The 23,025-nt window shown below is 46.9% G+C and overlaps 1 protein-coding gene across 1 annotated transcript in view; it reads left to right on the top strand.

Annotated features, from left to right (window-relative positions):
• Window positions 1–908: 908 nt before the first annotated feature.
• Window positions 909–23,025, top strand: part of LOC142311892 (alpha-N-acetylgalactosaminide alpha-2,6-sialyltransferase 2-like) — a 95,429-nt gene continuing 73,312 nt past the window's right edge. Inside the window, exon 1 of the mRNA XM_075350715.1 lies at window positions 909–1,306. Coding sequence (XP_075206830.1) covers window positions 1,161–1,306 — 146 coding nt within the window. The 5' untranslated portion in view covers window positions 909–1,160. The remainder of the gene's footprint in view (window positions 1,307–23,025) is intronic.

Genomic DNA, 23,025 nt, shown 5'->3' with positions numbered 1-23,025 from the left:
CTACTTTTTTTTCACCCATTGTTTACCTCTCACAGCGCTCACTTTAACCTATTTTTTTTTTCTCTTGGGAGTCTCATTTCCATACAAATGGGTGTTTCTGGGTGGAGATGGTGAATTCACAGGAAGGACTGGGGGGGTGAGACTAGACCGGCCCTAATATATCAGCACTGATTTGGTACCTTTAGTCACCATATTCGGCTAAGTGCTTCCAAATTATAGGTACAATTCAAGGGACAATTCTGCAAAAAACCGGACCGTTAGTAAGTCTGTACCTTTAGGTACTTCCCATAAACTACACCCGCCCCAGCACATCTGACATGCAGTAACGTCTCAGGATTAGAGATAACCCTTATCATGGCTGTTTATTCCTTAGAATAAGGAAATAGAAGCCAATGCTCGGAACCATGGCTGTAAACCCATCAGATACCCTAAATGTCTTCCCTGATTCATCATTTGTGGGGATTTTTTTGGGTGTGGATTTTTGTCACTTTTTCTTTTGTCTTATGACCTTCTTTGTCCTTTTTTTTGTGCCAGATTCTTAAAAATGACGCTCGTGGTTCATGAATATTGCGGCAACCCAAAACGGCTCTTTATTTTTGTCTGTTAGGAAATGGCGCAGCTGTAAAAACCCATAGAATAAAGTTGATTTAAAAGTAAAGAAAAATGCTGCAGGGTTAATGAGCACTAATCTAAATTAGGCAATAGCTTACAGTCAATAAATGGCTTGTTCTCCTTAGCTATGAGAGTGTCGGACTCTCGCAGAAGCAGTGAGTAATGAGTTAATCATTGCATATTTCAATAGCTCTGCTGTAAGAATATACTAGCCGGCCCTAAAACACATGATTGTAGTGACCCGCCTTCAGTATAAGTGTCTGACACAGCTGCCTTCTGTACTGTCCGGGAATGCACTTCAGAGCCCCACACTATCTGATAACACACATGCACACACTGTATGCACACTCATGTTAGGACCTGTCATACAGCACTGAGCGCCGAGCTGAAGAAACGTTATACTACAGCACTACCAGTCCTGTGCTCACACCAGTGCCCTCTGCCCCTGCCCACAACCACATTCGAGGAATCCCACTGATATGACACTCATATGCAGAAAACAGAGCCTACACTGGTAATAGCTGGAAGAATTAAAAAAAAATCCCAAGATGATCCCATGTGTGAACCCACGATCAAAATCCCTAAGGAGGGTCCTCCTGGCTCTCTGCCTGGTCACCCTCGTAGGACTTCTTTTTTCCCACAAGGAACAGATAGTTAATACTATATCGCCTCGGTGGACTGCCTATTACAAGAGGTAAGAATTCTCGGGTGGGTTCTGACCGCCCTATGTACCCGGATAGGGCGATTTTACATTTCGAGATGTATCGATCTTTAGGGCAGTATTTGTGTTGCTGGGTATCGGATGGGCACTAGGTAAACGAGAAGTTTGTGGTTTAGAAGGGCTCAGAGATTGTGACCTTTAGGACGTGAACGTGAAGAAACAATATCGGATGGGGCTTGTATTTTACTCTTCTCCGTGTCTATGTAAACAGTCACCTGAGTGTTCTTGTCCGTGTTTATGTGAGGGACCTTTTTGTTTTTTAGATTTTTGTGTAATTAACTATATTTTTCTCTTTTGGTATATGTATTTTTTTGCTGTTTGTATGTGTGAGTTTCTGTGATATGTTCTTGCATGCGTCTTTATTTTTTATGTACATGTGAATATATTTGTGTACTTGTATATTATTGTAGGTATCCATGTTAGTATTTTTGTATGTATGTGTGTATTTGTGTGTTTTTTATACATGTTTCTGTATTTTATGTATTTGTGGGTGTATGTTAGTATCTATGGGTAGGTGTGTTTTTGCATATGTGATTATGTGTAACTGTCTTTGAGTGTATGCAATTATGTGTGTATCTGCTTTTTTAATGATGGGTGTGCTTTTTGTATGCATGTTAGTATTTCTATAACTGTGGCTGCCTTTTTGATGTATCTCTGGGTACATATTTTTGTATCTCTGTCTTTGTGTGTGTTTGTGTGTATTTGTGTGTGTACCTAAAACGTAGCATTTATGTATGCATGTATGTGAGTATATGTGACCTTTAGTTTGTGTGCATCTGTAAATTGGTCCTTTTTATGTATCTGTATGTTTTTTGCATGTTTTGTTTGTGTTTATGTGTGAGCTACTGTTTGTGTGTGTGTGTTTATCTGTTGTTTATGTATCTGTGTTAGAACTTATGTAAGTGTTGTTTGTATGTGTGTATTAGTCCTTCTGTATGTGTGCAACTGTGTGTGTTTTGTATGTAGGTGTGTTAGTATTTATGTACAGTATGTGTATGTATGTGTGTTATAGGTGTGTGTTTCTTGTATGTATGTGTGTTAGTATTTATTTATGTATGTGTGTATAGGTGTGTGTTTTGTATGTATATGTGTTAGTATTTATGTATATGTCTATAGGTTTTTTTTTGTATGCGATGTGTGTTTGTGTTGGGTTTTGTATGTATGTGTGTATAGGTGTGTGTGTTTTGTATGTATATGTGTTAGTATTTATGTATATGTCTATAGGTGTTTGTTTTTGTATGTATGTGTGTTTGTGTTGGGTGTTGGGTTTTGTATGTATGTGTGTATAGGTGTGTGTTTTGTATGTTTGTGTGTTAGTGTTTATTTATTATGTTCACTTACATAGCATCATTAATTCCACAACACTTTACAGGCATCACTGTCCCCACTGGAGCTCACAATATAAACTCCCTATCAGTAAGTCTTTGGACATGTTTCTTTGAATCTGTATCGTAAGGTGGCCATACACATTAAGTAAAAAAAGGTTGATGAATGAACACATTGCCAAATACACGATCCTTACGCTGACGTAGTCGTACACATTATAGTCCACAGCTACATTTCTTAAACCTGCCCATACATGTCGTCCAATGACAATCTTTCTGAGAATATTCTTTCCCGGATTGTCCGTGGATGGTTTACGAAAGATGCAACACGGAAGTCTTCATTTCAGTAATTGGATCGTTGTTTAATTCTACCTGATGAAGGTCGAAATTGTTCATTTTCATCATCTGTGATCTAATGTGTATAGGAACCCTTAAAATAAATTGTAGAACTTTGAACTTGATGGACAAATGTCTTTTGTCATCCTAGGTAATGAGAATGCCATATGTGAATAGGGTTTTATTATGTTTGTATGTGAATGTGGAAGTGAAAGTGTGTATCATGTGTATATCTGTGTGTATCTATTGTGGATGTATGTGTGTGTTCTATGTGATGTATGTTTGTAATGTGTGTTTTATGTGTGTATTATATGTGATGTGTATTTATTGTATTACTTATATGGCTTTTACATGTGTATTACATATGTGACGTGAAGATTAGCTGCGAAGCAGTAGGCACAAACAAGGATTTTTCTATTTTTTAGTGGTAGTACAGTATACAAAATAAAGGTAAAGTCTTTATTATCAGGCATAAAACACAACTTTCTGGCTATAAAAGTGGCAAACTACAAACATCCCAAGATAAAAATAAAAAGGTCTCGTGTTACCTGAAACCCATAACGCCAACTGTTGGCCAGCATCCACAATAATTGAGAATCTTCTGTGCCTTCAATTTTCCGCCTGAAAATTGTGCACTGTACACACCTTCATAATGAATCAGCCCAACACCTCGACTAACTGAAGGCTACAGCGCAAACCAGGCAAGGAACGAATGAATGACATTGCTCTGTCTATCATGCCCAAAAAATCCACTATACAGTATACTTTCTGGGAGTGTCCAGCTTTCCCAGATTCCTTATAACTCACCCAGCTTTTCCTGGATAAAATATATACTTCCTTGAGCCTAGCCCCCTTGTCTTGTCACTATTTCACAGAAAATTATTACATTTCTGTTTTTATGTTGCATGTAATGTGTGTGTGTATGTATGTATGTGTATATATATATATATATATATATATATATATATATATATATATAAAAAATGTGAGACATAAAAGGGTTTTCCCTTGAACAAAGTCCATTTTCATTTTATTCAATAGATCTTTGAATCTTAATCATTTACACAATTGGGTGTGTTTAATTTTTTTTTTCCCCTGTGCTGAGATAATCTTATATATCTATCCCTACTATGTACACTGTAATGGCCGTGTCTGATCATACCACATCTCCTGGGCTGGGGAGTCAGTAGAAAGAGTATACAAATAGTACAGCATAGGATTGCAAATAATTCTTTCTCTGAGGTAAAACATTTTTTAAAACAGGTAGGGAAATGTTTTACCTCACAATAAGAATCAGCTTTGATCCTGTGCTGTAGTATCTCTATACTCTCTTTTGCAGCCTTCCCTGCCAGGAGATGGGGTATGATCAGACCACGTCCCTGTATGGTCAGACACAGCCATTACACAGTACATAGCAGGGACACAAATATAAGATTATCTCAGCACAGGAACATTTTTATAAACACATACAATCGTGAAATTATTAATGTTCAAAGATCTATTGATTAAAATGAACTTTAAAATTAACTTTGTTCCTGGCACAACTCCTTTAACCCCTTCACAACCTTGGACATATATATGTGTCCTAGGTCGTGTTAGCTTGGTTACTGTGAATTCCGGAGGTGAGCTTGCAGTAATCCCTGCATATGTCTGCTGATCCGATCAGCAGACATGTGCGGCTAACAGGCGCGGGTGGATTAGAGATCCACCAACGCCTGCTTACCACTTAGATCGCGCTGTCAAAATCTGACAGTGCAATTTAAATGTTCAAAGTGGGGGTTGCACTGTTCCCCACTGCCATCGGTGGCCCATGACATAATCACAGGGCAGCATGCTGTTGCCATTGTAGCGCGGGGTCAGCTGATGACCCCAGACGCTACCATGACGTATTTCCAGACAGAGCCGACAGAGTGCTGGCATTCACAGGAGCACAGTATCATTGGTCTTATCAGCAGAAGTGGTCAGACTGTGGAGTCATAAAGTCCCTAAAAACTAGACTAGTAAAATCTATAAAAAAATAAAAGAAAGTTTTTAAAAATATGAAAAAATTAAAAAACACCTAAAAGTTCACCCCCCTTTCACCCCATTGAAAAATAAAAAAAAACAATAAAAAAATACACACATTTGGTATTGCAAATGCCAAAATTATGTTTTTTGGTCACCGCAACATTGCATTAAAACACAATAACAGGTAATCAAAACATCACATCTATGAATCAATGATATCATTAACAACATCAGCTCAGGACACAAAAAACAAGCGATCACAGAGCCCCAGATCCCGAAAAGTGAGAACGCTACGGGTCTTGGAAAAAGGCGACAAAAGCACAATTCTTTTTTGGGACAAACTTCTGAATTTTTTCACTCCTTAGATAAAAGTGATGCGGGCGTCACACGAGACGATCGCACGAGCGATCGTACCCGCCCACGTCGTTTGTACGTCACGGGCAATTAGTTGCCCGTGGCGCACAAAGTCGTTAAACCCCCGTCACACGCACACTTACCTGCTGAGCGACCTTGCTGTGGGCGGCGAACATCCACTTCCTGAAGGGGTTGGATGTTCGGCGTCACAGCAACGTCACACAGCGGCCGGCCAATAGAAGCGGAGGGGCGGAGATGAGCGAGACGTTACATCCCGCCCACCTCCTTCCTTCCGCATTGCTGGCGGGACGCAGGTAAGCTGTGTTTGTCGTTCCCGGGGTGTCACACGGAGCGATGTGTGCTGCCCCGGGAACGATGAACAACCGGTGCAGAGAAGAAGAAACGACTTTATGAAAATGAGCGACGTGTCAACAAGCAACGATAAGGTGAGTATTTTTGCTCGATCACCGTCGCTCGAAGCTGTCACACGCTACAATATATCAAACGATTCCGGATGTGCGTCACTAACGACGTGACTCCGCCAACATATCGCACGATATATCGTCTCGTTTGACGCCCGCATAAGACTATACATGTTTGGTATCTGTGACCTCATTCCGATGTGAGGCATCACACCAACACATTAGTTTTACCATATGGTGAACACGGTGAATAAAAAAGACCGAAAAATAATTGTGCAATTGCACTTTTTTGAAAATTCTCCGCACTTGGATTTTTTTTCCATGTTCCAGTACAATATTTGGTAAAACTAACGGTTACATTCAAAAGTGCAACTCATCCCGCACAAACACGCCCTCATGTAGCAAGATTGACGGAAAAATTAAAAAATGATGGTTTTTGGAAGAAGGGGAAGAAAAAACAAAAAATGAAAAATTGTTGGGGTGAAGTGGTTAAACATAGGTTATGTGTTTATCTGTATATTTTATGTGTATTAGGCCGGGGTCACATTGGCGTATGGTATCCAATGCAAGAGAATCGGATATGCTACTGTGATCCCATTCTCTTGCATGCCAAATTCGGATCACTGGTGAGGAGAAGCAGGAGAGAATAATTGCCCCATCTTCTCCATTGTCTGTCTCTGCATATATCGCACTGCACTCAGATGTCATCCGAGTGCAGTCGGATGTTTCACACGCTCCCATAGACTTGTATGCATGCTCGTGATCTGAGACACACTGTCAATCGCAGCATGCTGAAATGGTATGGGAAAAAATCTGATAAGTATTACATTTTGATTTGTGTGTTTATTGTGTGTATTATATATTTATATGTAATGTATATATTTGTGTGTAAAATAATGTATGTACATGTATTTTATGTCTTGCATCTGAGTACATAGGTGACATTACATGAACGTATGTTATATGTTTCTCTGTTAGTTTTTATTTGTACTATAAGTATATACATATGTACAGTATATCTAGGTTTGTGTATAAGTATGCCCTGTTTGTGTGTATTATAGGTGTTATTGTATGAATGTACAGTATTATGTGTATATATGTGTGTTCATTTCTGCATTCCTGTGTTTTATATGGGTATTGCATGCATGTTTATATTTGTGTGTCTTAGTGTGGTTTGTGTATGTTATATGTGCATTGTACGTAACTATCTGTGTTTGTGTTGTACTGTTAGGGGTACTTTGCACGCTGCGACATCACTAGCCGATGGTAGCGATGCCGAGCGCGATAGCACCCGCCCCCGTCGCAGATGCGATATCTTGTGATAGCTCCCGTAGCGAACATTATCGCTATGGCAGCTTCACACGCACTCACCTGCCCTGCGACGTCGCTCTGGCCGGCGAACCGCCTCCTTCCTAAGGGGGCGGGTCGTGCGGCGTCACAGCGATGTCACACGGCAGGCGGCCAATAGAAGTGGAGGGGTGGAGATGAGCGAGACGTAAACATCCCGCCCACCTCCTTCCTTCCGCATAGCCGGTGGAGGCAGGTAAGGAGATGTTCCTCGCTCCTGTGGCTTCACACACAGCGATGTGTGCTGCCGCAGGAACGAGGAACAACATCGTATCTCCTGATGTAGCGACATTATGGAAATGACCGACGCTACACAGATCATCGATTTACGACGCTTTTGCGATCGTTTATCGGTGCTTCTAGGCTTTACACATTGCGACGTCGTTACCGGCGCTAGATGTGCGTCACTTTCGATTTGACCCCAACGATATCGCAGTAGCGATGTCGCAACGTGCAAAGTACCCCTAAGTCTTATATGTGTATGAAATGTGTGTATTTTACATGTATGTCTGTGCTTATATGTGTATTGTATTTGTGTTTTTATATGTGTATGATACATGTGCATATTTTAGTGTTTATGTGTGTATTATATGTTTATTGTATCATTATAGCTGTGTATATTCTTGTTTTATGAGTGAATTATATGGGAATCTCACAAACTATCTCAGTTATTTCTATATATATAACCAGTCCATGACCGGTGAACTTAAAATCGAATTTCCCTCACGCTCACATCAGGGCTATTTTAATGGAAGCCACATGCGATGAGTATATTTTTGGATGAACAGTCTTGCCAAACACAGGGGATACAGAGATAAATGAAAATCATCCAGCTGACTGCTTGACTCCAGTGTAAATGAGAAACTGTGGAAAGAAAAGCGCAATAGGGTCTTACCCCAAAAAAGGGAGGAAGATATGTAATAAAAACACACTCACCTATAATGGTTGTGCCAGTCACAACCACTATACAGGCATATAAAAGATCCAGGTCCAGGCAGCAGTCCCAAAGTTGGCTGATAACAGAGAGTGATAGAAGAAGGGTCTTAATTCCGCGCCAAGGACTCAATGGATCCAGGAAGAGATTAATGCTTCTTTAATAACATGCACAAGTCTACGCGTTTCTGGAGACACAGCTCCCTTCATCAGGACATTGGCAAGAGAACATGTTCTCTTGCCAATGTCCTGATGAAGGGAGCTGTGTCTCCAGAAACGCGTAGACTTGTGCATGTTATTAAAGAAGCATTAATCTCTTCCTGGATCCATTGAGTCCTTGGCGCGGAATTAAGACCCTTCTTCTATCACTCTCTGTTATTGACTCCAGTGTAAGTTATCCCTTTTGGTAAGGAATTGCTTAAATAGCAATTTCTTAAAGGGGTATTTCCATCTCCACGATCTTATCTCAGTATGTAGTAGGTGTAATAATAATAATATTAGAAATGTAATATAGCTCTCCTGATTAGCTAGGTCTCTTACTTCAGTTGGAGCGTTGTTATTTATGCAATTTCCCAATAGTGCACTAAAAACTCACACACAAGAGTAGTTCCACAGCAGTGCAGAGCATTTCAGGAACTGTGTGTGCTGCTAGGACAGGGCTGTAATTTTCAGAGGCTTTGTGACGTAGCTGTACGTAGGAGATGTGAGGAGGGGAATTAAGTGATTGGTCAGCATGCCTCCGTTTGGATGGCAGAGAAGCAGCCCCACAGCAGAACAGAGCACTTCAGGAAAGGAGTGTGCTGATTTTGTAGGGAGCTGTACACTCAGAGCTGTAATGTGAAGCGGTCAATGAAGTAGTAGGTCAGAAATTACTTAGTAGAGAAGTAGTCCCACAGCAGAACAGAGCATTTCAGGAGCAGTGTCTTCATCTTCCTTCGTTGGCACTCGTGTGTTTGGATAGGCAATGTCATGATATGAGGCGGTAAATAGAGACAAGTGGGAGCTCTCAGCCCCATGGAAATGGAAGGAAAGGGTTCTACTGGCAGCACAGAGTATTTCAGGAGAAAAATGCTCAGATTTTGCAGTGACCTGTTCATTATTCTGTTAATATGGAAATACATGTGATGAGGAAGTATCATGATGTGAAAAGCATAATGGAAAAAGCCATGTAGTCAGAGGAGCAGGCACTGGATAAAGGCACAGAGTATTTAAGGACTGTCCTAATCATGTTCCTTCTGTCCTATTAGGGAAGACAATGATGTGACAGTAAGCAAGGTCAAAATGTCAGGAAAGGTCACATTGTGTAAAAAAGGCACTGAAAGAAAGTCACATATTGTAAAAAAAGAAAAAAAAACACTGGACCCCAGCAGCACAGAGTATTTCAGGACTGTCCTAAACTTTTTCCTTCTGTCTTATAAGGGAGGACAATAATGTGACAGTAAGCAAGGTCAAAATGTGCAGAAAGGTCAAATAGTATAAAAAAAAGTCACGGAAAGAAAGTCACATATTGTAAAAAAGAGAAAAAAAAACACTGATCCCCAGCAGCACAGAGTATTTCAGAGCTGTCCTAAACTTGTTCCTTCTGTCTTATAAGGGAGGACAATAATGTGACAGTAAGCAAGGTCAAAATGTGCAGAAAGGTCAAATAGTATAAAAAAAAGTCACGGAAAGAAAGTCACATATTGTAAAAAAGAGAAAAAAAAACACTGATCCCCAGCAGCACAGAGTATTTCAGAGCTGACCTAAACTTGTTCCTTCTGTCTTTTAAGTGAGGGCAACAATGTGACAGTAACCAAGGTCAAAATGTGCAAAAAGGTCAAATAGTATAAAAAAAAAGGCACTGAAAGAAAGGTACATACTGTAAAAAAAAGCACTGAACCCCAGCAGCACAGAGTATTTCAGGAGATGTGTAAGTAATTCCTGTGGAAAAAGTAGTTAACTGTATGAAGATGGCCAAATGTCTTTACCCCATGCACAAATCAGAATAAGCAGGGGCCTCAGTAGCAGAGAGTATTTCAAGATATGGAACTGCTAATAGTGTGCGAAACTGTGACCTGTTGAATCCATATACAGGACCGTATGTAGCAGGGGCAGTGCTGTATGAAGATGGGAATGGGAAACATATTAGGAGCAGGTTCCCCAGCAGCACAGAGTGTTTTAGGAACCTAAATTGCTTTTTAACTGTAACATTCCAGGAATGCGTCGCTATTAACCCCCAGACAGATGCTGGAGGAGGGTGATAGCAGAAGATGATGATGATGTCAGTGCCCTTCATTATATATGAAGGCCATTGTTTGCTGTATCAATGTCTCCATTGTGGCTCCAAGTTTTGGGATTTCCTTCCCCAAACTTCTTACTGGTGTGCAGAGCGTCTACCAGGGGCAGCGCAGATCCTCACAGCGTGCGACAACTGCCACAGATGACAAAAGACACATTCACTGTCACGCCATAGTACAATAGGGCCGCATTTAGGACATTTCCCTGTAATTTTCAGTTGTCCCTTTGATTAACGGTTCAGTCCATGACATTTCTGAAAACAATTACTAATTTGCGAGGTTGCAGTATCTGATCAGATTATAAGCTGGTTTGACATTTACTTAAAGGGATTGTATACTTCTGACATTTTTTTCGTTTGATGATATGGTGACTTCTGACGATCTACAATTAAACCGGACAACACATGTTCAATTCTCCAGCAGCTCCCCCACAGGTGGAATGAAGCATTACACAGTGGTTGTTAAAATCAGCATGTTGGGTCCTCCAGAGTGATACACGCTCTTTGTAGCCACTCTCAGCTCCGAGAGGGATTGGTATGTCTTCATGATAATCCATAGTGACTGCTGGCTTCACAACTAATCTCCATTATGGGCCTTTGAGGTCTCTCCCCTACCACACAGCCTCCCTCCCAATCATAGCCACAGTCAGGTACCACTTCCATGCTAAAACTCCAAGAAACTTCATGGAGAAGAGGTTAATAGGACACTGTATCTGTGTTCTGCACGCCTAGAAAGTGTGTTATATCTAGCTGGCACCCTGTCCGCTGATACACAACATTCAGAGAGGACAACGTTATGCCAGTAGGTCAGTTCCTCAGCTTCTTAGTAGGTCGCCTCCAGCTCTCCATGCAGTCCCCAGCCTCACACTGCCCTCTTCTTTTCTCTTTTTAACATATTTACCAGCTTTTCAAATGTGACATTGTGACGGTCCAGGCTATGAATCAATTGTCCATATAATAAGATCATCTGTGTTTGTATAATTATTGTTCAGATGCTGATGTACAACTAGGATGCGCTTTTGGAATGTGTCATTGAAACACATTATACTAGGCTGAACAATGCAAGTATTCATAACATACTGAGAGAATTTTTAATCTGTTGGTTCACACTATTTGTGATGTGGGATGTTGACTCCTTGTTCATGCTCAACATGGTGTTAACAAAGATAATGAAGCCAAAATGTACAATGAACAAGGAAGTATTCAGTAGCTGGTTCAAACCGGGATTAGGAAGGCAGTAGCAGGCTGATGATGTACTATATAGACTTTGCTGTTTATCTCTGACCAATCAGGGACAATGTTGAACTGAATAACTGTGTGTATTTTATATTATACGGATTAGAGGAGCATTGATCCTCTCCCGTATAGAGACACGTATCTGTGTGGTCATTTTTCCTCATACATACATCTGCGCAGATTTGATTTGGACTCCGACTCTGTGATCCTTACCGGTCTCCCCTGACAACATCTAGGGGAGGGGGGCTCCAAAGGGTTAATTCAACATTTCTGGACTTCATTCCATGCCCATTTATTCTGTACTCTCCCCTCATATCAATGTCAAAAAATAAATATGATTAGTAAACTCATTGGTAAACTCATAAATAAATTTGGATTCTCCCAGACACCCTTCAATTAGACAAGACTTTAATAAAGATTAAATTAATACTGATCCCAGATCAGAATTCTCCCCAAAATGCAAGTCCAGTACCATAGTTACATAGGTTGGAAAAAGACCTAGGGCATTCATGGCGAACCTTTCACAGGCCGAGCGCCCCATCTGTAGCCCTAAACCCAATTTTTTTCTGAAGTGCCAACCAATCCTATTATGTAAATAATTGATTTTAACCTTCCCTTTGCAGTCTTATCTTCTCCTCAGCAGGGGGCATCACGCTCATGCGTGCTTACCACACATTGAAGCTCACCCCTTCCACTGCCCTTTCCAGACACAGCAGTTGGATTGATCTTTCTGGAAAAAATTGCAGCATATTAGACTGACAGAGATTTTAGCATGGAATGCAATCAGATTTCACCCTGTAATACACATCTACATTTCAAAGTCTGAACATCTTGAAATCCCATAAAGACGTATGAGTTGCTCCACTCCCCTTTCATTGTGTAGTCATGTCCCGCTTCCTGGGTCACTTCCAGGTAAACATGTGCCCCATCCTGATATATATTTCCTACATATCTGTCCCCATCTTGGCCCCATCCTGGTAAATGTACCCCATCCTGGCATATTCTCCATTCTGGTAAATGTTCCTCATCCTGGTAAATGTTCCCTCTTCTCAGCATGTACCCCATTCCTGTCAAATGTCCTCCATCCTGGTAAATTCCCCGGCGACTGCGGTTCAGTTTATTACAGCTGCAGACAGGCTGGTCTGATCTCCGGAGTTCAGGTGAGAGCACCGGAGATCACCCTGACCTATCTGCAGCTGGCATGAACTGAACCGCAATCGCCAGGGAATCAATCACTCGGCGCTTGCGGTACAGTCTAGGCTGCACTCCGGAGCTCAGGTGAGAGCTCCGGAGTGCAATGCAGGTACCTGAATCCAGGCCTGGCATTACTGGAGATTCCTCCGGTAGCCAGTCCGACGCTGTGTGTGTATATGTGTATATATATATATATATATATGTATGTATATATATATATATATATATATATATATATATATATATACATATATATATATATATACCTCATCCTGCTATATACCCCCATCCTGCTATATACTGCCTTCCTGCTATATGGCCCCATGCTGCTATATACCCTCATCCTGTCATGTACCCCCATCCTGCTATATACTGCCATCCTGCTATATGGCCCCATGCTGCTCCATACCCTCATCCTGCTATATGGCATGTATCCTGTATCACACAAAAAACAATAAATGTTTATACTCACCTTTCCTCGCTCCACGCAGAATCGCTCCTCCCCCTGTCTGTGGCGGCGGCAGCAGCGCCGCTGATCTGTGTGGAGCTGTCCCCGTTCCCCTGCAGCATCGCGATCACCTCCAGTCTGACGGTCAGCTGACCTGCGTGACTAGCGGCGCGCACAGCGATGACGTCATCGCTGTGCTCACCGCTCGGTACACAGATCAGCTGACCGGCAGACTGGAGGAGATCGCAATGCTGCGCGGAAGTGGCCAGTGAGTGTACCGTACTTATTCACTGCCCCCCGTGCTGATAATGTTGCACGGGGGGCAGTAAATACAGCTGCACATGATCACTCCAGGCTGTAGTTGCCAGGGGTAATCACGGCTGGCTGTTAATTATGCGCGCACCCTCCGCCCATCATCTTGCCCACCTGTCAGCGCCGGCTTCAGCGCTGAGGGATGATGGATGGGAGGATGGGCGTGCATATGTAATGAGCGGGCCCACGTGGTCACGGCAGGCACTGCTACAGCCTGCTCGTGCCCCCGATGGCCCGCTCCACCGCAGCACCCTCATTCCTGGCCGCAGCCCTATATTCAGACCATAACACGCACCCCCAACTTTCCCCCAACATTTGGGGGGAAAAAAGTGAGTCTTATAGTCCGAAAAATACGGTATACATATATATATATAGGGGTGCATGGAAATACCCCTCAAAAAGAGGAACATTTTAATAGTCTTAATTATCCACTTTTGTCATCCGGTGGGGATGAGAAGTCTGGGCCAATCCTTTCCTGGTTTATTTTGAAAAGAGACAGCCTTTCAGCATTGTCAATTGTCAAGCGGATGCGTCTATCAGTTATTATGCCTCAAGTGATACTAAAAAACAATTGTTGAGCTAGCACTTGCAAGTGCTGCTGCAGCACTGCCAAACCAGCGGCAGGTGTAGGTGACTTGAAGAAATAGGCACACTCAGCATACCTTCATAAGTAGCTCAGGCAAATCTGGGTAAGTTTTCAGAAAGCACTAAGCTGAGCACGTGGGCTAGGCTTAGTACATGTGTGAGCTTGCCAAGCCTCAGAACTGCCACTACGTTATGGCTATTATCACACATGACCAAGCCTGGTTGTAGGTTCAGCAGCAAGAGTTACAAATTTGTCTCGCCTGTTATAACCTTCGACAACTCTGGGGCTTTGTGCTGTTTGTCACCTAAAGAAATTAGTTTCAGCAGAACCTATTGCTGCTTCATCAAGGCAGTGCTGCAGTGCTTCCTGCTTGCCACTTATATGGGCAACAATTCAGAGATGGAGGATGAGGAGGGGGGGGAGGGCGTGCAGGAATTGGTGTAGGAGATGGGGGAAACCCCGATAGAACTAGGACCGCTGTTCTAGGCATCGGTAGCACATTTGCCATCCCAATGTCCAACTTGGTCCCAAACTCTGCAAGGTTCACCCAGTGTGGCGTCAGGGAATGTACTGTCACTGGCCACAAGCACGCTACACTAAATGCAGCTATCAGCGGTATTATTAGAGAATAGAATAGATTTTTTACTTTGCAACAGTGAATGTAAGACAATAATCCCTGCCTAGATGCCTTTTAATACACTATCCCTTCTCTAGCAGCTCTACCTTTAATAAATATAGTTATCAGTGGCATTATTAAAGAATGGTATAGATTAGACTAAGGGGTACTTTGCATACTACGACATCGCAGGTGCGATGTCGGTGGGGTCATGTCGAAAGTGATGCACTTCCTGAGTCGCTCTCGACATCGTAGTATGTAAATCCTAGATGATACGCAAAAGCGTCGTAATCGTATCATCGGTGAAGCGTCGGCGAATTCCATAATTATGCTGACGCGACGGTCCGATGTTGTTCCTCGCTCCTGCGGCAGCACACATCGCTGTGTGTGAAGTTGCAGGACCGAGGAACATCTCCTACCTGTGTCACCGCGGCTCCCGTAGGCTATGCGGAAGGAAGGAGGTGGGCAGGATGTTTACATCCCGCTCATTTCCGCCCCTCCGCTCCTATTGGTCGCCTGCCATGTGACGTTGCAGTGACGCTGCACGACCCGCCCCCTTAATAAGGAGGCAGGTTGCCGGCCAGAGCGACGTCGCACGGCAGGTGAGTGCATGTGAAGCTGGCGTAGCGATAATATTTGCTACGGCAGCTATCACATTGATATCGCAGCTGCGACGAGGGCAGGGACTATCGAGCTCGGCCTCGCAGCATCGGCTTGCGATGTCGTAGTGTGCAAAGTACCCCTTAGTCCTGAAAAAGACTTTTGGTTTTATGTTTCAGCTGCAAAGACTGTAAGGCAATAACCCCTGCCAAGATGTCTCTAATACACTTTCTCTACTCCAGTAGCTCTCAGCGTTATTATCAGAGAAAAGAATAGATTGCACTTGACCTTGAAAAGGACTTTTGGTTTTACATTGCAGCAGCAAGGACTGTAAGGCAATATTCTCTACCTAGGTGCCTCTAATACACTATGCCTTTTTTCAGCAGCTCTCCCTACACTAAATGCAGCTGAGAATGAGAAGGATGAGCGAACTTTTGGAAGTTTGGTTCACTGGCAGCAAACTAACCCAACCTCCACATGTGTGAACTTGGCCCGAGGAGGTTCGGAATCACTGATTGGCAGTTTGAGTTTCCAACCACATACAGCCAAAGCCAGCCATAAGCAGAATACTTTCCAGGGAAGGATGGGCGGGCTGTTTTCATTTTTTTTTTCATGATACACACTGCATGTCATCATGCTTTTGTTACCCCCAGTTTGCACCATTCAAACACTGCTAGCGGCTTAGACATGGCTAAGCACCAAGCGTACTGGAGCACAGGGTTGCTTGTGCGAGTTATGTTTGCACGTAAAGCATCCGAACACTGAACCCTATTTTTTTTAAATTGGTTCAAAAGCTGAACCTGGGGTTCACTCATCTCTATTAGAGAATAGACTATATTATTTACTTTTCAGCAGCGAGGACTGTAAGGCAATAATGACTGCCTATATGCCTTTAATACACAATCCCTTCTCCAGCAGCTCTCCCTACACTAAATGCAGCTATCCGCAGTATTAGAGAATAGAATAGATTTTTTTTTATGTTGCTGCAGAAAAGACTGTATAGCAATAATCCCTGCCTCGATGCCTCTAGCACACTATCCCTTCTCCAGCAGCTCTCCCTACACTAAATGCATATATCAGTCGTATTATTAGATAATAGAATAGATTTGACTTAGCCCTGAAAAAGACTTTTGGCTTTATGTTCCAGCAGCAGGGAATGTAAGACAATTATCCCTACCTAGATGTCTCTAATTCACTTTCTCTTCTTCAGCAGCTCTACCTACATTAAATGTAGCTATGAGTGGCATTATTAGAGAATAGAATAGATTACACTTAAAACTTGAAAGTACTTTTGGTTTTATGTTGCAGCAGCAAGGACTGTAGGGAAATCCCTGACCAGATGCCTCAAATACACTATCTCTTTTCCTGCAGCTAAGCTCTACACTACATGCAGCTACGAGCAGCATTATTAGAAAATAGAATAAATTTTTTTTCCATTGCAGCAGCAAGGACTGTAAGGCGGGCTTTGCACGTTGTGACATCGCAAGCCGAAGCTGCGATGTCGAGTGCGATAGTCCCCGCCCCCGTCGCAGGTACGATATCTTGTGATAGCTGGCGTAGCGAAAATTATTGCTACGCCAGCTTCACTTGCACTCACCTGCCCTGCGACCGTCGCTCTGGCCAGCGACCCGCCTCCTTCCAAAGGGGGCGGGTAGTGCGGCGTCATAGCGACGTTACACAGCAGGCGGCCAATAGCGGTGGAGGGGCGGAGATGAGCAGGATGTAAACATCCCGCCCACCACCTTCCTTCCGCATAGCCGCCGGCGGCAGGTAAGGTGATGTTCCTCGCTCCTGAGGCTTCACACACAGCGATGTGTGCTGCCGCAGGAACGAGGAACAACATCGTACCTGTCGCGGCACCGGCATTATGGAAATATCGGAGAATACACAGATGATATGATAACAACGCTTTTGCGCTCGTTCATCGTATCATCTAGGATTTACACACTACGATGTCGACAGTGACGCCGGATGTGCGTCACTTTCGATTTGACCCCACCGACATTGCACGTGCGATGTTGCAACGTGCAAAGTCGCCCTAAGTCAGTAATCACTTTAACTTTGCGTTCCACCATTAGGACTTCCCACTCACATGCCCTAGCTTTAAATGGCGGCCGCCATGCATGCACCGGCACCTCTGGACTCCACGGGCTTCCACCTTACACACAGCCTTTCATCCCCACGGAATCACCACTGCATCTTGCAAATTCAGGTATTTAACAGGGATCTTTCACCATTTGAATGGCATATACAATACAGCAGTTGACTATGATATTCTTATAGAACTCTACAGGGGGGCTGTAGATACAGGGCTTTCGTACCCTTAGGGGACCTTGACAGTGGAATAAGGTTGGTAGTATTCCCCATTATGTCTACATGTTCACTGTCAGAACATAGCTTAAGGATATATTGATGCGCATTCTTTGTATATTATAGTTCCAAGGATTTGGAGTCTTGCACCTATACTGCATAATTTTGATCTTGACACATATTGTGGTGAGTGATAAAGGCCATGTATCTCATCCCCTCCACCCTTCTCCTCTTTATGCTGATATATTCTGTTTTCTTTGTATTTAAAGCAACTTGGTGGGTTCTACACCACAGCAATTTATTGCACATGAGGCTCATGGGTGACTCATCCCATAACTAATAGTAAAGGTAACGTCATGTATATGTGTCGCCCTGGGCAAGCCAGGGGACACAGGTCACAACACCACCACACCCCACACCCCAGGTAGGCACATCTGCTAACCAGAAATCCTTGTTGCCTTCCTCCAGGAGTCTGTTGATGCACACCAGGGGGTGGGCCAGGCGGTTGGCTCCACCCACCAAGGAGCTCACAGCTCTGGAGGCAGGAAGTGTCAGGCAGTCGAGCTCAGGGCGAGCTTGTGTAAACAAGATTAGCCCGGGGAGGGCAAGAGTAAACAGCAGAGAAGTGAAAGTGAAGGAAAGAAAAGTGGAAAAAGGAGGAAAGCAAGAAGTGGTGACAGAGCAGAGAGAGTGCAAAGCCTGAGAGCCCAGCTGTGTGTAGGGCTAGAACAGCAAGGTCAGCGACGGCGGTGACTGTCCGGAGGGGGACCGTTTGGAGGTTCCTGGAAGGACCCCGTTGGCTGTGTGCCCGGTGGTCTGGAGCAGTGTACCGAAAGACAGTCAGCACCAGGGCAGGGGCCTCTCGGATCCCGGCAAGGCTAGGAGTCGCCCAATTTGCCGAATCCGTCAGTGAAGGGGGCGTAGATTCCCCCAACAACCAAGTCCCGATTGAAGGCAACAGTCCAACCAGTACAACAGAGGCACCGCCACCGCCAGGGCACCAGTCTCTGAGGGCCAGCGCCTGCGGGCAAAGTGTAGTGCTCCTCCGGCCCAGCTTGAAGCCGGGGAGCGGGTTACCGGTGGGGACCCATCGCAACCATCCGTACATACAGGTGCAAGGAAGAGGGACATCACCGTCACCTACCGGGGAAGCAAAGCAGCCGTCTGTGGGACCGTCCTACCAGCCGTTTGGTTTACCGTACAAACTGTGTCCAAGTCTCAGGCTGAGTTAGTACCATAGTGCCGCAAGGCACAGCGCTGCCCCCGCGTCCCTGCGCCCACCAGGCCCTGCACCTCACAAGCCATCACCGGGCCCCGGGATCACCAACCCCTACCCACGGAGGGGCAACACAACACCTGGCTGCTCCCCATCACCATCCCCGGGATCCCCGCATTGAGCAGCGGTGGTGCTACACATCACCACAACCGTGGGTGGCGTCACGGACATTATCCCAACACCCCAAACAACCCCCCTTTCACTCACGGGCGAGGAGTGCCGCTCGAGAAACCCCGGGATCCGGCCTACGGCTCGAGCCACCACTGAGCAGCTGCCGGACCCGAGCAGAAGGGGTGAGCGCGGTAGGCTGACACCCTCCTCCCCGCCCGCGACAACTTGGCGTCACGAACAGGATCTTACCGCTCTGCCGTCTGGTAGAGGTGCGCCTTGTTACCGCCGGAGGTATCCGGCAGAAAAATTTCAGAAGCCGCCATCTTTGGCGCGAAAAGTTCCCGCTCGAGCGTCTTCTCGAGCAGTAGAGGCGCGAAGGCCAAAACCCCGCCCCGAGAGAGGAGGGGCCGGAAAGAGCTAAGGGGGACGCGATGGCGGCCGGCCGCATGTAGCTGCGGCTATAAAAGCAGGGACGCCAGGACTCTGTAAATATCCCGTTCCTGGAAACAAACGAACCAGCCGTCATGTGGATGCCGTCCCGCGACACCGTGCCCCCCGCGCCTGGAACTGCGGCGTGGGTAGAGATCCGGACCGCGCAGCTCTACCAACGGCTGCAGGTGAAGATGCAGCTCCTCATGGAGGAGTGGGAGGCCGACATGGCGGACGTTGTAGCCACCGTGCGGAGATGCGAGGAGGAAGCGGAGAAAGGGAGGGTGAGTGACCCACGTCCCGACGCCCTTGAGGGGCCGGTCATCGCGGCTGTGGGGCCCGGTCCAAGCCCTCTCCCTTCGCTGCCTCCCTCGCCACCCGTCCCGGAGGCCGTGACCCCGCCACTAGGCCTGCTACCACCGCAACCGGTAGCAGTACCCAGCGTCACCGCCCAAGCGGGCCAACCTGTAGCCGGAGCTTGCAGCAAGTCAGCGGTGTTGCCGTGGAAGACTCCGAAGACCGAACCGGAGGCATCCCCTGAGAAACTCCCCGAGCCGGAGCCGATGACCCGCTCCGGGCCGAAGGCCCAGCAGCGGAAAGCCCCTAGGCCCATCCTCCACACCTCGGTTGAGGTAGCGCCGGGTTGTTGCTGCAGGGCAGCGCCCAAGGCCATGACACCGCGGGATACGCCACCCACCTTCCTGACAGTGGGTAACGTTCTGGATGTCCCGCGGGGCCCGACCCGTGCGCCGGCGCTGGCAGCAGCGCCGTACTGGGATAGGGAGCCGGTACCGCTGGGCCTGGAGATCGCCGAGAGGGAGAGGAGGAAGGCCGAGCTGGTGGCCAGAGCGATCCGGGAGAAAGAAAATCTCCGGCAAGCGACCTTCCGTGACCGGGGACCGCTGTACGAGGGACAGGTGAGGCGGTTTGATGTCCGCCGGGGCTACGGGTTCATCTATGAGCCGGGCCTGGAGGCCGAGGTGTTTGTAGCCCGGCGGGACGTGCATGCTCACCTGCCCGAAGAACATCCCGGCCGTAACCTGATGCCGGGAGATATTGTGCGGTATACCCGGCACTTTGGGGAGCGAGGCTGGTTTGCGCTGGACGTTAACCTCAGGAGGGGCCCGGAGGCCCGAGCGAGCGCAGACCTCTACCCCTTGCCAGCAGCCCCAGCGCTTGAAAGACCGGAGTAGGGCAATGGAGGCCCGCAGCACCGTCCCCGTTGGGACCACCTGTCTGTTGAAAAAGTTTGAAAATTTGCCAAAGTTGAAAGATGATGAAAAATGATTATCCGAGTTTTCACCTGATTCACCGTGTGATTTGCAACCGGCTGGAGCCGGCACCGTTGTCCTCGTGGGGACCGTTTAAAGTTTAAAAAAAATGCATGGGAACTATCCATGGACAAGCCCGTGAACTCTGCAGGGCAACCACAAACGTTAGTGGCTTGTAAATATGTTGGTTACCGTTACCGTTTCCGCAGGCCGCCTCCGGAGAGGCAGGTTGGAGGGAGGGCCCTGAGCAGAGCAGGCCAGGGCCCAGCCACCAAAGGAACCGGTGGCTACCCTCTGGAGGGAAGGACAGATCCCGCTCGGGTACCGTGTGCTGGACTGTGGGTCAAGGGGTGCTGCCTGGGTTTTAGGGGCAGCATCAGGGCCAGGTTACTTGGGTGGGAGAGAGCGGAAACCGTGACCGTATACCGTTGAAACGTTAAAAGTAAATGTGCCTCCCGTCTTGGGAAGAAGTTATTAAAAATGTATTTATGTTATGTTTAACCCTGTTATCCCCTTTTTACAGAAAAATAAAACCGGTGTAGGACGGCAGCCCGCGGACGGTCTGCATTTTGCTAAGGGGGAATGTGTCGCCCTGGGCAAGCCAGGGGACACAGGTCACAACACCACCACACCCCACACCCCAGGTAGGCACATCTGCTAACCAGAAATCCTTGTTGCCTTCCTCCTGGAGTTTGTTGATGCACACCAGGGGGTGGGCCAGGCGGTTGGCTCCACCCACCAAGGAGCTCACAGCTCTGGAGGCAGGAAGTGTCAGGCAGTCGAGCTCAGGGCGAGCTTGTGTAAACAAGATTAGCCCGGGGAGGGCAAGAGTAAACAGCAGAGAAGTGAAAGTGAAGGAAAGAAAAGTGGAAAAAGGAGGAAAGCAAGAAGTGGTGACAGAGCAGAGAGAGTGCAAAGCCTGAGAGCCCAGCTGTGTGTAGGGCTAGAACAGCAAGGTCAGCGACGGCGGTGACTGTCCGGAGGGGGACCGTTTGGAGGTTCCTGGAAGGACCCCGTTGGCTGTGTGCCCGGTGGTCTGGAGCAGTGTACCGAAAGACAGTCAGCACCAGGGCAGGGGCCTCTCGGACCCCGGCAAGGCTAGGAGTCGCCCAATTTGCCGAATCCGTCAGTGAAGGGGGCGTAGATTCCCCCAACAACCAAGTCCCGATTGAAGGCAACAGTCCAACCAGTACAACAGAGGCACCGCCACCGCCAGGGCACCAGTCTCTGAGGGCCAGCGCCTGCGGGCAAAGTGTAGTGCTCCTCCGGCCCAGCTTGAAGCCGGGGAGCGGGTTACCGGTGGGGACCCATCGCAACCATCCGTACATACAGGTGCAAGGAAGAGGGACATCACCGTCACCTACCGGGGAAGCAAAGCAGCCGTCTGTGGGACCGTCCTACCAGCCGTTTGGTTTACCGTACAAACTGTGTCCAAGTCTCAGGCTGAGTTAGTACCATAGTGCCGCAAGGCACAGCGCTGCCCCCGCGTCCCTGCGCCCACCAGGCCCTGCACCTCACAAGCCATCACCGGGCCCCGGGATCACCAACCCCTACCCACGGAGGGGCAACACAACACCTGGCTGCTCCCCATCACCATCCCCGGGATCCCCGCATTGAGCAGCGGTGGTGCTACACATCACCACAACCGTGGGTGGCGTCACGGACATTATCCCAACACCCCAAACAACCCCCCTTTCACTCACGGGCGAGGAGTGCCGCTCGAGAAACCCCGGGATCCGGCCTACGGCTCGAGCCACCACTGAGCAGCTGCCGGACCCGAGCAGAAGGGGTGAGCGCGGTAGGCTGACACCCTCCTCCCCGCCCGCGACAACTTGGCGTCACGAACAGGATCTTACCGCTCTGCCGTCTGGTAGAGGTGCGCCTTATTACCGCCGGAGGTATCCGGCAGAAAAATTTCAGAAGCCGCCATCTTTGGCGCGAAAAGTTCCCGCTCGAGCGTCTTCTCGAGCAGTAGAGGCGCGAAGGCCAAAACCCCGCCCCGAGAGAGGAGGGGCCGGAAAGAGCTAAGGGGGACGCGATGGCGGCCGGCCGCATGTAGCTGCGGCTATAAAAGCAGGGACGCCAGGACTCTGTAAATATCCCGTTCCTGGAAACAAACGAACCAGCCGTCATGTGGATGCCGTCCCGCGACACCGTGCCCCCCGCGCCTGGAACTGCGGCGTGGGTAGAGATCCGGACCGCGCAGCTCTACCAACGGCTGCAGGTGAAGATGCAGCTCCTCATGGAGGAGTGGGAGGCCGACATGGCGGACGTTGTAGCCACCGTGCGGAGATGCGAGGAGGA

The sequence above is a fragment of the Anomaloglossus baeobatrachus genome, chromosome 5 (assembly GCF_048569485.1).
Source record: "Anomaloglossus baeobatrachus isolate aAnoBae1 chromosome 5, aAnoBae1.hap1, whole genome shotgun sequence".
NCBI lineage: Eukaryota > Metazoa > Chordata > Amphibia > Anura > Aromobatidae > Anomaloglossus > Anomaloglossus baeobatrachus.
This window is presented reverse-complemented; position numbering and strand designations above follow the sequence as displayed.